Source organism: Cheilinus undulatus, linkage group 18 (genome assembly GCF_018320785.1).
Source record: "Cheilinus undulatus linkage group 18, ASM1832078v1, whole genome shotgun sequence".
NCBI lineage: Eukaryota > Metazoa > Chordata > Actinopteri > Labriformes > Labridae > Cheilinus > Cheilinus undulatus.
The window spans coordinates 36,103,831-36,117,187 of NC_054882.1; the positions used below are offsets into that span (position 1 = coordinate 36,103,831).

At 39.3% G+C, this 13,357-nt stretch overlaps 1 protein-coding gene across 1 annotated transcript in view; it reads left to right on the top strand.

The window, feature by feature from the left end:
• Positions 1–13,357, top strand: part of lrfn5a (leucine rich repeat and fibronectin type III domain containing 5a) — a 190,174-nt gene that overhangs the window by 129,971 nt on the left and 46,846 nt on the right. The window contains exon 3 of the mRNA XM_041811840.1: positions 12,443–12,666. Coding sequence (XP_041667774.1) covers positions 12,470–12,666 — 197 coding nt within the window. The 5' untranslated portion in view covers positions 12,443–12,469. The remainder of the gene's footprint in view (positions 1–12,442; positions 12,667–13,357) is intronic.

Here is a 13,357-nt window from a genome sequence, read left to right on the forward strand (position 1 = left end):
GAAAGCCATGTGGCTTGATGGTTGTGGCTTCAACTGAGGGGGGTGCAACCAAACCTGGGGGCAGCGCTAACCAAGGTTGTTGTAGTTGACTAAACCTAACTAAAAAACTAAAACTAAAAATCACTTTAGTTAACTGACACTAAATAAAAACTAAGCTTTAGCAAAAAAAAAAAAATAATAATAATAATAACTAAAACTGTATAGTGCACTTACAAAACTAAAATAAAATGAAAATGGAGACAAAATATCCTTATTTTTTATCTTTGACACAACCACACTGACCAGCAACTACACACAAGTCTGGTCAGTGTAAAATTGCCTGATCTGATTGGTTAAGACTTCACATAGTGGTAGTTTTATGTCTGGAGTTGTATTAAAACATTTTCTTAAATAAATAAATGATAAGCGAAGAGTAGCTTGTTTGAATATGTTTTTAAAAATGTATGACGCTCACTCAGCACTGATATCTATCCGTACAAAACTAAAACTAATAAAAACTAAACTAAAATAGAAACTAAACTAAACTTACAAACCAGCAGTCAAAACTAATAAAAACTAAACTGAAATCGAACACAGAAAGTGAAAACGAAATAGAAACTAATGGAAAAATCCAAAACTATAACAACCTTGGTGCTAACTCCCCACATGATATCATGATGGAAAATCTGAGAACGGCTTGTTTCAGCACACATTTTCTGAAAGGTGGAGAAAGGGGTGGGGGCTGATTCTTTTGGGGTATTGTGGTCAGGCCATGGGCCCATATTTTTGCAAGAAAAGTGTAGAAAAGTGTATTTGGTATTATGCGACCTATAAATCTGCCACCCATGTATTTCATATACTTCCCTTGGTGTGTTTCGTTTGCTCTGATGCAAAAATAAGAGTCAAAAGAGCTGCTGGGGTTGGGTCTTTCAAGGAATAAATACTGTCATCTGCTGTGTAAATAAAAACACCAAAGCTTGTGGTGAGAGCTGACACTCTGATTGCTTTAATTCATGCCATGCCAAAAACACACCAGTGTATAATCAAGTGATTCAGTTCAACCTGAGATTGTCTGCTATAGCAAAGCATCCCCATAATCACTCTGCAGCACATGCCTTAGACACTCAAATTAGGGGCCAGAGTGCTTCTTAAAAGTAGACAAACTTAAATGAAGTTACAAGTAAAAGACTAAAAAATATCGTGGGTTTTCTAAAGTTCCCTCATAGATTTTGGGATTTGATTTGTCGTCCATTCCTGGACCCATGATGTCAGTGTTGTACAATATTTTGCTGCAGTCATTATCCTTCCACTTCCACTCCTCCATCCGTATTGAAGTACCACCTAGATAGTGTAATGCACATGGAATAGCTTCATACTCTATATTTTCTCTTGGAAATGATGGATCGACTGCTTTACATTCTGAAATGTTGGTTATGTATCCTGATAGCCGCAGCCATCCTTGATCCCTTATACAACATTAAGCTGAGAAAACCATCAGGAACTCTGTAGTGTCATTCATCTATGCACACATATGCATTTTGAGCGATAGTGATTGCAACGCTGGCAATGAAGTCATCTTGTGAACATGATATTATCTAATCGCCGGTGATGGATGCACTCCAGCCTGTTTTGAAAAATAGAGCTGTGAAATAATGGTGTACGGGAAGGGCACTGTGGACCCGATACAGACAAAGCAGCACTATGAATCAGGCACTTAAAGTATGGCTGTAAGGCTCTCACCACTAAGATCTCCTATTACACATCCTCCTCACAGTTTTTTTTCCTTGCTTCTATGTCCCTTATACTTATAAATCTTATGTGTGCAGCACCAACCAATGATCAATAAACAAGTGATCTATGGGTCTTTGTTTTGTTTGTTTATCTTCATCTAAGGTATTCTTCACATACATTAAGCGTGCATTGGTATTTATGTACAAGGTTTTACTCATATATGTGTGTGTATGTGTTCTCTCATTTCACCTCCATCAGGCTGACCTTGGCAGTGATCGTCTCGTATTCCTGGCAGCTCATGTACTCCTATACATCAGCTGGCTTTAACAACCATTCATTGGTTTGATTTTATCCATTAGGTCCAATTCAGTCATGGAAGAGAGATAGTGATGTGATGTGCAAAATGAATCACAAGTCAATACAAACAAAAAATGATGTATTGGAATCGACTGTGTGCTAAACCTCCACCACTACAACCCCCACCCCCAAAAGAGCAAATGTTCAATACTGTAACAAGGCACAAGAGGTCTGTAGAGCATTGAAATAAATACTGAGCCAGTGAACATGAACTGTCATGGAAGGGGTAGTAGATTTGGATTGAAGGCTCAGGTCTTTGTCCTGTTTCCTTTACAAAATAATTGAAATACTGATTAAAAAGCTAGCTTTTTCTGCTGTGTTAGCAGGGTAAGAGGGCTGCTTAAAGATACATTTCCAACGTTTGGTTTTGGCACCAGGGACGTGCACAGACATTTTAGCGGGGCAAGGGCTCAAGTCAGAGAAAGGACACTTATCTTAATCTATTTATAAAAATGATACTAAATAATCTGGTCGCACAAAGACACTTGTCTTCTTCAGTGTTCATCTCAAGAGTAGGCAAGAGCAAAAGAAGCTATGACACTGTGTGCATGTTTGCTATGCATCTAGTTTCTGGTAAATATTAAGAATAACTGACTGCATGGAGACGGACATGGTGGAGCAAGAGTTTTCAAAAAAATGTGCAAATAATTTGTTTATTTTTGTGGACGCAATGAATTCTTTGAATTATTTTGGTGTTATTGACATAAATAGTTAACCTTGCAAAGCAGATGTATTCGCCTGTTTCAATTTTTCTCACTGGCGAAGGTATCTTGCAAAGCTCCCATCTGAACAGTTTGGGCTGGTTAGAAAGTGACAGGACCAATTAACGTCGAGGGGCAGTACTTTCAGGCGCTGCGGAGCCGTAATGTAAGCAAGCAGCAACAAGAGGCCGGTGCAATTATGGTGCAAGACATTAGCGTGGATGCTGCTGAAGCGTCAGTTTTATCAGTTGTTGCTCTGAGTTGCTCTGATTGGCCCGTAAAGATGTGACAGACAGAACTTCATCCAATCACCCACTGATTTTTTTTCTTCAAAGGCTCTGCCCTCTCCCAAATGCTGTCTATGGGAGGTTTACCAGATGGATGTGTGAAACAAATCTGTCTGGCATGTGAGGTTGATAGATAGTAGTGTTGCAGTAGTTGAAACATCTTAGTCTTATCTTGGACTCAGACTGGCCAGACACAGGATTTTCCGTCAAAACCAGTCGAGGCCACCACTGATCTGCTACTCTTCGACTTCATTAATGTGATAATGAGAAGCACTCGCTGAAACAACCAATAGCTAACACCTTTCCCAGTTGAGGGACACGCCCCTTTGGTGCAAGGTGGGAGACGACAGAAAGGCGAGACTGTGAGCGAGCAGATGTCCGCTAACTTGTCAGTAATTCAATTAAATTTGGCTTCCTCAACCACAAAGATGGCATACTGCATGTAAAACAACATTCAAGAGAAAACACTCGGCAGTCGGCAACTCAGTGAGACAGAGGGGACAACGTGAACTGTTCCTCATTAATTAATGTTGTCATTTGGCTTGAAACGGCTGCCGTTAGCTCACTGATTGTTCTGCCTCCTTGGAAATCTTTTTGAGTGCCTTATGTGTCAGACACCTGCAAGAACTTGGACATCAGTCGATCTTATTTCTTGTCAGAAATACCTCTGAACACTTACTTTAGGCCTCATTCTGATAAATCTAGATAAGCATCTTCATTTTCAGATATTTCAAACAATTCCAGACTTTTCAGTAGCTTTTAAATACATACAAGGATTTATTTTTTTACAAGAGGTTGAACAAATTAAAGATTTGACATTTAAGCATGTTGTGCTTTGAAGGAGTTGCAGACACCTTGTTTTTATCTGTTGAATTTATTAAAAAGAAAACTAAAATTAAAGAACAAAAGCTCTTTAACTGGTCGACCTTGTCATGATTTTTAAAACTATTTTTTATGGTCTTGGTCTTGACCCAGTTTTGTCTGGTCTTGTCTTGGTCTCAGTGCACTCTGGTCTTGGACTAGTCTTGATCTCAGGTAGTGTGGTCTTGAGTACAACATTATGTACGAGTCAGATTTGTTACACAACTGCGGTTGCTAGCTTTCACATATGTTCTGATAAAGATAATAGATAGCCTTTAGATATTTTTCTTGTCAGAGTGGAACAATAGGAATATAAAACCTGCTTTTCTCTGTGACTCATTGTTTGACTGACTATCTCTCTTGATATCATTTTATCACTGTAAATTTTCCCTTTTGCTGTTTGTGTGACTGAGTGTTTACCACTCCCTTTTTCAAGTCTTTTCTTACTGTTCTGCTTCAGGCCTATTTGTGTGCAGCTCTTTGAAGTCGCATCAAAGAATATATTTGGCCTCCATTTTTAATGCAAAGCACCCACCCAGAAATAAAGTCAAGTCTGTGTGTGGTCTGGGCTATTATTTTGCCTACCTGTTCTTTGTTTGTCTGCATGTATGCATTAGTGGTTGGCTGCTGAAAGTCTGCATACAGAGGGTTTTTAGAAGTAGCCGTTGTGGTGGTGTGTGCTGTGTGTTTAGCCTTGCTCAGTCCAGCAGACTCAAAGTCCACTAATTGAATAAAGTGTAATTGTGATGTATTTGGGCAGCTGCTGACCCCTGTTGTTCAAGTGGATGAAGCCATTAGCTTAAGCATAAGGTTTACACTAGCTGACACTGGAAAACAGGAGTCAAAGGGTGGAAGCAAGAGAACAGGGAAGTAGCAGTGGGTTTATTTAGGGCAGTGATACTTAACGTATGGCTCTTGAGCCACATGTAGCTCTTTTGTGATTATTTGTGGCTAATTTATGTCTTAATTTTTAATTTTATTCCCCCAGAAAACCTTTAAAAAGGGAAATTTTTTTTTGCCGTTTTCACAATTTTTGCACTTTTCACCTATTTAAGCTATCCTTTGCCATTAAACACCCTTATTTCCAAAATTTTGGGGCCATTTTGCATGTTCTTTTTGCCACTTTTTCCTCATTTTTCCACTTTTGTCGCTTTTTTGCCCTTTTTCAACATTTTTTTGCCACTTTTCACCTATTTAAGCTACCCTCTGCCATTAAACACCCTTTTTTTTCCTTTTTTTGGGCCACTTTGCAATATTCTTTTGTCACTTTTTCCCCATTTTTTCCACTTTTTTCCTATTTTTGCCCTTTTCTACCATTTTTTTTGCCACTTTTTGGCCATTTAAGCTACCTTTTGCCATTTATACCTCCTTTTTGCCATTTTTTGCACGTTTGCAACTTGTTTTGGCCACTTTTTCCCCATTTTTGCCAGTTTTATCCAATTTTTGCCCTCTATTTACCATTTTTTGCCACTTTTTGTCCAAATTAGCTTCCTTTTGCCATTAATACCACTTGTTTCCCCTTTTCCCAAATTTTTTGCCTCATCTTTTTGCCACTTTTTTCCCATTTTTGCCCTTTTTACCTTTTTTTTCCACTTTTTGCCCATTTGAGCTACCGTTTGCCATTGCATTCTTATTTATTTATTTTTTTTGTCCATTTTTGAAACTCTTGACTGCTTTTTGCCTATTTTGGTCACTTTTCACTCATTGTTTTCCCATGATTTTTCCACTTTTTGACTATTTTTGCCACTTTTAACCTATATTTATTGCTACTTCAAGCCGGTTTTGCCGCTTTTCACCATTTAGATTGTGGCTCTTGCAAAGGCATTTTTCAACAGCTTGGTTCTTTTGCTGAGCAGGGTTGAGTAACACTGGTTTAGGGGAATCTACATTGATGCATATTTGTTTTACATCATTTACTGGTAGAACCAACCAATGTACAAGCTTGAAGGCAGAAGTTTATTCATACTCTAATGTGTTCCAGCTGACAAATGCTATTATTTTCTCCTTTAAATTCAGTACAGGTAGTACCATTTTTTAATGAAAAGTAAAATAAAGTTTTAGTATTTTTGCCTTGTCATGTCAGTAAGTCTCAGTGCAATGAATATATTTAATTACCCCTTAATATCAATTTACCATGACTATTTTGAAGCAAACACAGCCCTACATGATGACTGAGAATGATGTTGCATCATGGGGGGGCTTATGAATCTCATTTAGCATCATCACATCATTGCATGTATTTGTAAAGTACATTATCATCAATTCTCAGTATTACCACATCAAAGTCTATATATTATCTTAATCCTTGCATAATGTATTCCACAATAAATTACTGAAATACAATAGAGCAAATGCTCCATGTCAAATGGAATGACTGAGATATGCATTAGAATAATCTCCTATTACATTCTGCTGCAGCCAGCAGGAATGTGGCAAATGAAGGAGAAATCTGCATAAGCATTTTTTTTTTTTTTTCACAGCACTGGCTTAATATCTGTGCAGTAATCTAAGAAAGGATCTTCAGTGAGAGATTTGTTATTGAATCTAGACTCTGTTATCATCTAATCTTCTATAATCCATGAGCTGAGGTCTCTGTGGCTGTTGGGGATTTCTGAATAGTAGTATGTTTCAGTAAACAGTGTTGCCCCTCTCAACAAGGGCCCAGTGCTCCGAGACTGTTGGAGAACACTTCAACACATGAAGTGTTTTCCTAACTCTGACATGACTAATCTATTTTATCAACACAAGGGCTGTAGTAGACTACCTGCCAAAGGGCCCTGCAAACAGCTAGATGGCACTTTAGGATGACAGAGTAGCTTTCTATGTCTAATGCCACATCCGCATTATGAAACACCATGGGAAATACACCTTTAAATTCTCTCAACATTTCTACATATGCGTTCTTTGTACACGCTTAAAACTTAAACTTGGCTTGGCCTTCTTTGGTACCTTTATGGAGAACCTTTTCCATACTTGATGAGAATAGTCTGACATGTATGGATCAACCATTCAATCAGATGAATGTAGTCCTCATTTTACATGTATTTACAGATTAATTAATTTTAAATATTGCTATGAATTTTGCAATAATGTTACAATATTTTTTGAACAGGAAATATTCCATTGCCACCTACACCCTCTGACAGTGCAATGTGCACAGTCTACGGCAGGGCTGGAAAGTAACTAATCGTGCAGATAAAGGCATAATAAGGAAGGTTTCTGCCAGACAAATTCATCAGATTAAGACAGCAGCTGCTAAAATGGCATTACAAAGCAGCAAACAGATATTTGAAGCTGCTGGTGCCTCTGGAGTCCCACCAACCTCAAGGTGTAGGATCCTCCAGAAGCTTGCAGCCATGCATTAATGTACTATTCAGCCACCCCTAACCAATGCTCACAAGCAGACACGGTTGCAGTGGGCCCAGAAATACATGAAGACTCATTTTCGAACAGTCTTGTTTACTGATGAGTGCCGTGCAACCCTGGATGGTCCAGATGGATGGAGTAGTGGATGGTTGGTGGATGGTCACTATGTCCCAACAAGGTTGTGACATCAGCAAGGAGGTGGCGGAGTCATGTGAGAGAGCTGGTAGTCCCTTTTAAGGTCCCTGAAGGTGTAAAAAATGACCTCGGCAAAGTATACAAAGTTCTTGACTGACCGCTTTCTTCCATGGTACAAAAAGAAAGCAAAATTATCATCATGCATGATAATGCCCCATCTCATGCTGCAAAGAATTGCTCTGTGTCATTGGCTGCTATGGGCATAAAAGGAGAGAAACTTGTGGTGTGGCCCCCATTCCCCCGACCTCAACCCTATTGAGAACCTTTGGAGCATCCTCAAGCTAAAGATCTATGAGAGTGGGAGGCAGTTCACATCAAAACAGCAATTTTGGGAGGATACTCTGACATCCTGCTAAGAAATTCAAGCAGAAACTCTACAAAAACTCTGAAATTCAATGAATGCAAGAATTGTGAAGGTGATATCAAAAGAGGGCTCCTATGTTAACATGTAACTTGGCCTGTTAAGATGTTTTTGATTGAGAACATTCTGCTCAAAAGAGGCCAGTTTACAGCAACCTTATCCCAACATATCTAGTGTGTTAAGACATAAATTTTGGATGTCACTTTACATTACATTAAGAAATGACTGGCTGTATGTCCTTTGTCTGCCTTGTGCAGTCTATATAAAGTGTAAATATTATTATATTTCACTTTACAGAAAAATTCCTCTGGGATTTGATGATTAAAAGGTGTTGCACTGCTGTGAGTTCAGGTAGGAGTCACACAGCCTGTTTAATCCTGAAACTCAAGATAAGGTTGTAACAGAGAAGCGCTCCTATTATGAATTGTAAATCTTGTTTTCATGAGCTTTTAAAGATAAAAATCAGTGCTAAAAAGAGTTTAAAGGAAAAAAAATCTAAAGGAACTCCCTGATTTTCTTTTTTATTCTAGAAGCAAAGCTCCTTGATGTGCTGAAAGTATGAAAAAAGCTGATCAGGAACGACATAAGTCTATAGACATTTTCAATCACTTCTTGGCAGCTTCAAAAGAGTTTGAATATATATGTACTTCCAAAGCCGTCGCTTTTCACTGCCAAGATGTTCCGCTGGTTATCCCTGTGAGATTTAAGTGAATGCAGAGTTCTTTCAATATATGTAGCATGAGGAGAATCCATTTGAGTTGTGTGTGAATTCAGTTGTTCATCACTAGTGATGAAACAGGCTTTATGGAAGACCTTCAGGGATCTAGGGTTTCAGGGTGAAAGGCTTTCAAAGTAATGAATAAAGAAGACAGCACACATACGGGAAACAGAATCCTATTTTACACACCACTACAAACAGAGCTTAATTTGTCTTCCTTACCCATAATCCCTTTGGTTAATTCACTATTCCGTTTGATCCCAATGGTCGTACATGTCACCTCTAGCTACACAGAGGATCTTATGTGTGTGTTCATGGAGAGGAGTAAGTGTGAAATTGAGCTGCATTCTTTTATCTTTGACTCTATACATGTACAACAGGTGATAAGTCCTCTGGTACAGTGCATGCTGCATGGTTTGCATGTCACGCTCAAGCATGAACGCACAACAATGCCATCATCACCCATCCTGTTTGGTTTCTCCTCACTAAATGCAACCCGTCCTCTCCCTCTTTTCCTTTCACAGCTCAGCACTCATTTTAATTAGCCCACTCTCTGATCTCTCTTTCTTCCTCTCCCTCTCTGATTATTCTCCCTCGTTCCCTTCCCATTTTGGTGTCTCTCTCACTCTTTCACTCTCATTACAGTCATTTCTCAGTGTAATTAATGAGCTGATATCTGGTTTTGTGTCACGAGGGTCACGGGCCTGTCTTTTCTCTGTCTGTGCAGCGCCAGTGAATGTGAGTCACACAGATCTCTATTAAGCCGCTGCTCTGTCTTTCTGTTCTTTTTCTGCAGTCAAATAGCGAGGAAAAGAAAAATCAGGGATTGTATGACCTCCGACATCACAGCAGATTTTAGCTCTGTAATTACACCCAGATATGAAAGAGATGGACAGAGAGATGACCACACAAGTAGACTAGACAAAGGTGAACAACTCCCTAGCCCTGGGTAGTGATTTGATATGGTAGGAATGTGTAGCATTTATATCAGAGAAGAGTTTTATCACTGGCTTTCTGACTTATTCATGTGATGACAGGAAGTGTCAATTTCTGAAACCGATACTATATTGATCAAGCTAACTCCCCCATTGTCCTTCAAGCAGTTATTGACAAATCCTTTTAGACATTCAACCATGGCAGCTGCTGAACTGTCCATGTCAGGTTTTCTGGATGGCTGTTTCAGGAACAGAAGGTGCTTGAAGATTTTACATCTACAGCAGAAGAACATTATTGTCTTTTCATGCAACAAACCTAAAGTCTGCAAAGCCTCAAAAGATGTCTTGTTCGAAATTGCTCTGCTATTTTTTTTTTCCGTCAACGCCTTGAGCCAGCATCACGTGATCTGTAAGTGCACATGAAAACGGACATTCAAGTTTTAACTTTCAATTCCATTCCTTTTGGTTTTTCCTTGCTTTGCCTGAAGGTGGTACTTAAGACTAGTTGTGCTTCGGTGTAAAGACAGTTCACTGCAGCACATATCCACAATCTAACAATCTCTAACTTTTTAAAAAGAATATTGTCATTAAGCAGACCTGGGTCTGTCTTCTCACTCATCACAGCTGGCTGTGTCTGACCCTCTCACCTCTTCACCCCCATGCACATACACATCCGCACTGAAGGGGAGCGCAGATGGTTGAGTGGTTTAAGGTGCCACCCGCGTACGTGGGTGGCCTGGGTTCGAACCTGGCTAAAAATAGCTGAAAGTAGTCAAAAAAAAGCTAAATATAGCCTTAAAATAGCTGAAAGTAGCCTTTAAATAGCTGAAAATAGCATAAGCATAGCTGGTTTTGGCCTATAAGTAGCTGAAAATAGCATTCAATGGCTGAAAAAGCATAGAAATAGCATGAAAATAGCTATATTTTAGAAAGTATATATTTTAGTTAGAAATGAGATGCATCATAGCAGTCAAATGATATAGAAACTGAATTTTTTAAAGTTTAAATTTTAACTGAAAGTTTAAAGTATGAAGGAGCAGATAGCCGGCGTGGAAGAAGAACAATGAACAACATGGCCGACGCAAATTTCAATAGTGTGGATGCTCAGCATCCCCACTGAATAAACATAAAAACTAATGTAAAATCCAAAACTATTCTAACCTTGGTCACTACTGCATATACTACATCACTGACTCCAGATGACTTCTTCACTGTCATAGATTCCTCTATTATAGCATACAGTTTTGACCTATTTGTCCTTCTTTCTCATTTCTGTTGTCTCATGCTTTTTCTTTCTCCTATAGTAAATAGACTGATGTCTCAGTAGCCAGATATGTTGATTAACTGATGTTGTTGTGGATTGGTGTGTTCACAGTAAGTCTTACAGAGTCAATGATTAAGGCCAGGTCCCTATAGCAACAAAAACCATGTGTTTTTCAAAAATGACAGTAATCTATTGAGAAATTTCTGTCTGTAATTACCAATCAGAATCAAGTACGTAAGAAAGAAAGTGTCTTAACACAGAAATCAAAGCAGACGATTGTGCAGACTGTACATTAGTTGCCATTCTGTGTCATGAAAGTGCAGTTCAACAAATGACATTACAGCACAGATACAGGCTAAATACATCCAAGTTTAAGATATTGCAATGTCGGCATCATAACTCTATGTTTTATTAAGGGAAAATTGCCTCTTTGGTTGTGAAAATTTCCTTAGGCAGGCTTGAACAACAAAAAAACGTGATCTTCCTTTTAGGCTATCAGTATCGGCATTTAGACAAAGCAAATGTTTCATAGAAGAATTAGAAAAAACATAATAAGGAAACCAAGTTTTTATCACTGATGATGAAAGCTACATTCATATTGTTTTTCACCCTTAAAAAGTAGGTACCAGTAACTATTGTGTCAATCTTTTAATTTGACCAGTATCATATGACAGGAGTAATTCACTCATCCATACTGACAGGAATAGTCTCTGGGTCCAGCTGTCTCTTTGTGTGGGCGTATTAATGGGTATTAGCCTATTTCCGTGCATGAGTGCGTGCCTGCTTGCGTGTGTTTGTTTGTTTGTTTTTAGGTATGCGTGTGTTTGCGCTGCGATCCCGTTAATCCTGAGTCTCCCATGTCCTTCAAGCCCCAATCAAGGTTGTCATTAATGAGCATTTTCTCTCCCCATGCCTCGCCCGCCCTGCTCTGTCTCTCTCCAAACCTTCCCTAATTAACTACAAGCACTGCTGCTTACTAATGATGACTGAATATGTGCATGCGAGTGTGTGCATGTCGGCTGCTGAGCTATAAATGCTCTTCCTCTGGTTTGATTAGTGATGCCTAGCGAAGTTGGTTGTGATTCAACTCAAAGGCCTTTGGGTTCTTCTATTCATGTGCGGTGATTAAGATTCTTTTAACACAATCAGAATAAAATTCACTGTGGTTGCCAAGTGTAATAAATGTCTAGTAGTTATTCACTGGTGTGCAAAAGGAATTTCTCAATGCACCTTAATGCAATACAATGACAACAGGCCTTTTCAATGTGCAAGTCATTCTTCTCCACACTGCACTTATCGTTCCACTCTCAGTACACTCAACTTGCCATCTAGCTCTCTGCATTCAGAGTATCATACAGTTAAGTTTTTGAAGAAGGAAGTGCAGTGGGTGAAAAGTAGTCTCTTTGCCCATGTAGCATGAGAGAGTTGTACTTAAAGCTCAACAGTGGTGTACATGGTGTCATGCACACAATCACTGCAAAGTGACGACACTGCAGAAACCCAGAGAAGGTATCCAAAGACAATATTCTTAAAAAAGAGTAAAGATGTGCGTTCTCTGCCCTCGCCTGGCAGTGTACACCCAGTATAGTAACACAATACACTTGAAGCTCCCGATGAGCAAACAGGCCCAGTATCACTAACATCTCCGTTTCTCTCTGTCTTTGTCTCTGTCTATCTCATTTTACAGGTGTCGTGTCCAGGTGGGGTGGTAACCATGGAGAGGCTGTTGCTGTGCGTGATGCTGGCAGTTGCCATGGCAGTGCGGGCACAGATCTGCCCGAAGCGCTGCGTATGTCAGATCCTGTCACCCAACCTGGCAACCCTCTGTGCCAAGAAAGGTCTACTGTTTGTACCGCCTAACATTGACAGGCACACAGTGGAGCTACGGCTAGCTGACAACTTTGTCACAAGGTAACAGTCACAGTCGCACCACCTGGTATCTGCTGTCATTACCTGTGTAAACGGGACAACCTCCTGTGCTAATTTTGTGATGGCTGCTCTGAACTAAATAACAGCTTCATACCTTTTGATGAGGTCTTTGTCTGACACTAAAAAGTACGGGGTGAAAACGTTGATCCAAATTACATATTTCTGTTTACATTGTCACCTTCTGTTCATTGGTTGCCAGGGTTAAATACTCTTTACTCATGCCTACCTCCGTGGTATCAGCCCCTAAAACAAGCAAGTTTCAATCTGATTTACAGTTAAGGGGATTAAAGTTTGTTAAAATAAAAGGCATCATGATACAGATTTGTGAAAAGGAATCAGTCAAGCTTTATCAGGCCTGTCCTAAGGATGAGAAAATAACAGCTCAGATTGGCTTTAAAACCCCGGAGTTTGGCAGATTTGTTTCTCATGTCTAATTGGCTGTTAGCTGTTCTTTTATGCAGATATCTGAATACAGAGACATATAAATCATTATAAGAATGTGCTCTTTGGGATTAACGCTGGTCTTTATAATAATAAGGTATAGTTTTATTGTTGTACTAATGATTAATGCTGGCCTATTGTAATTGGCCAAAACAACGAGAATGGTCTAGAACTGCCCTCTTTGTAAAGTGTTAGTAAAAAAGAGAGGAGAGAGAATGCCACTGATGGGAGC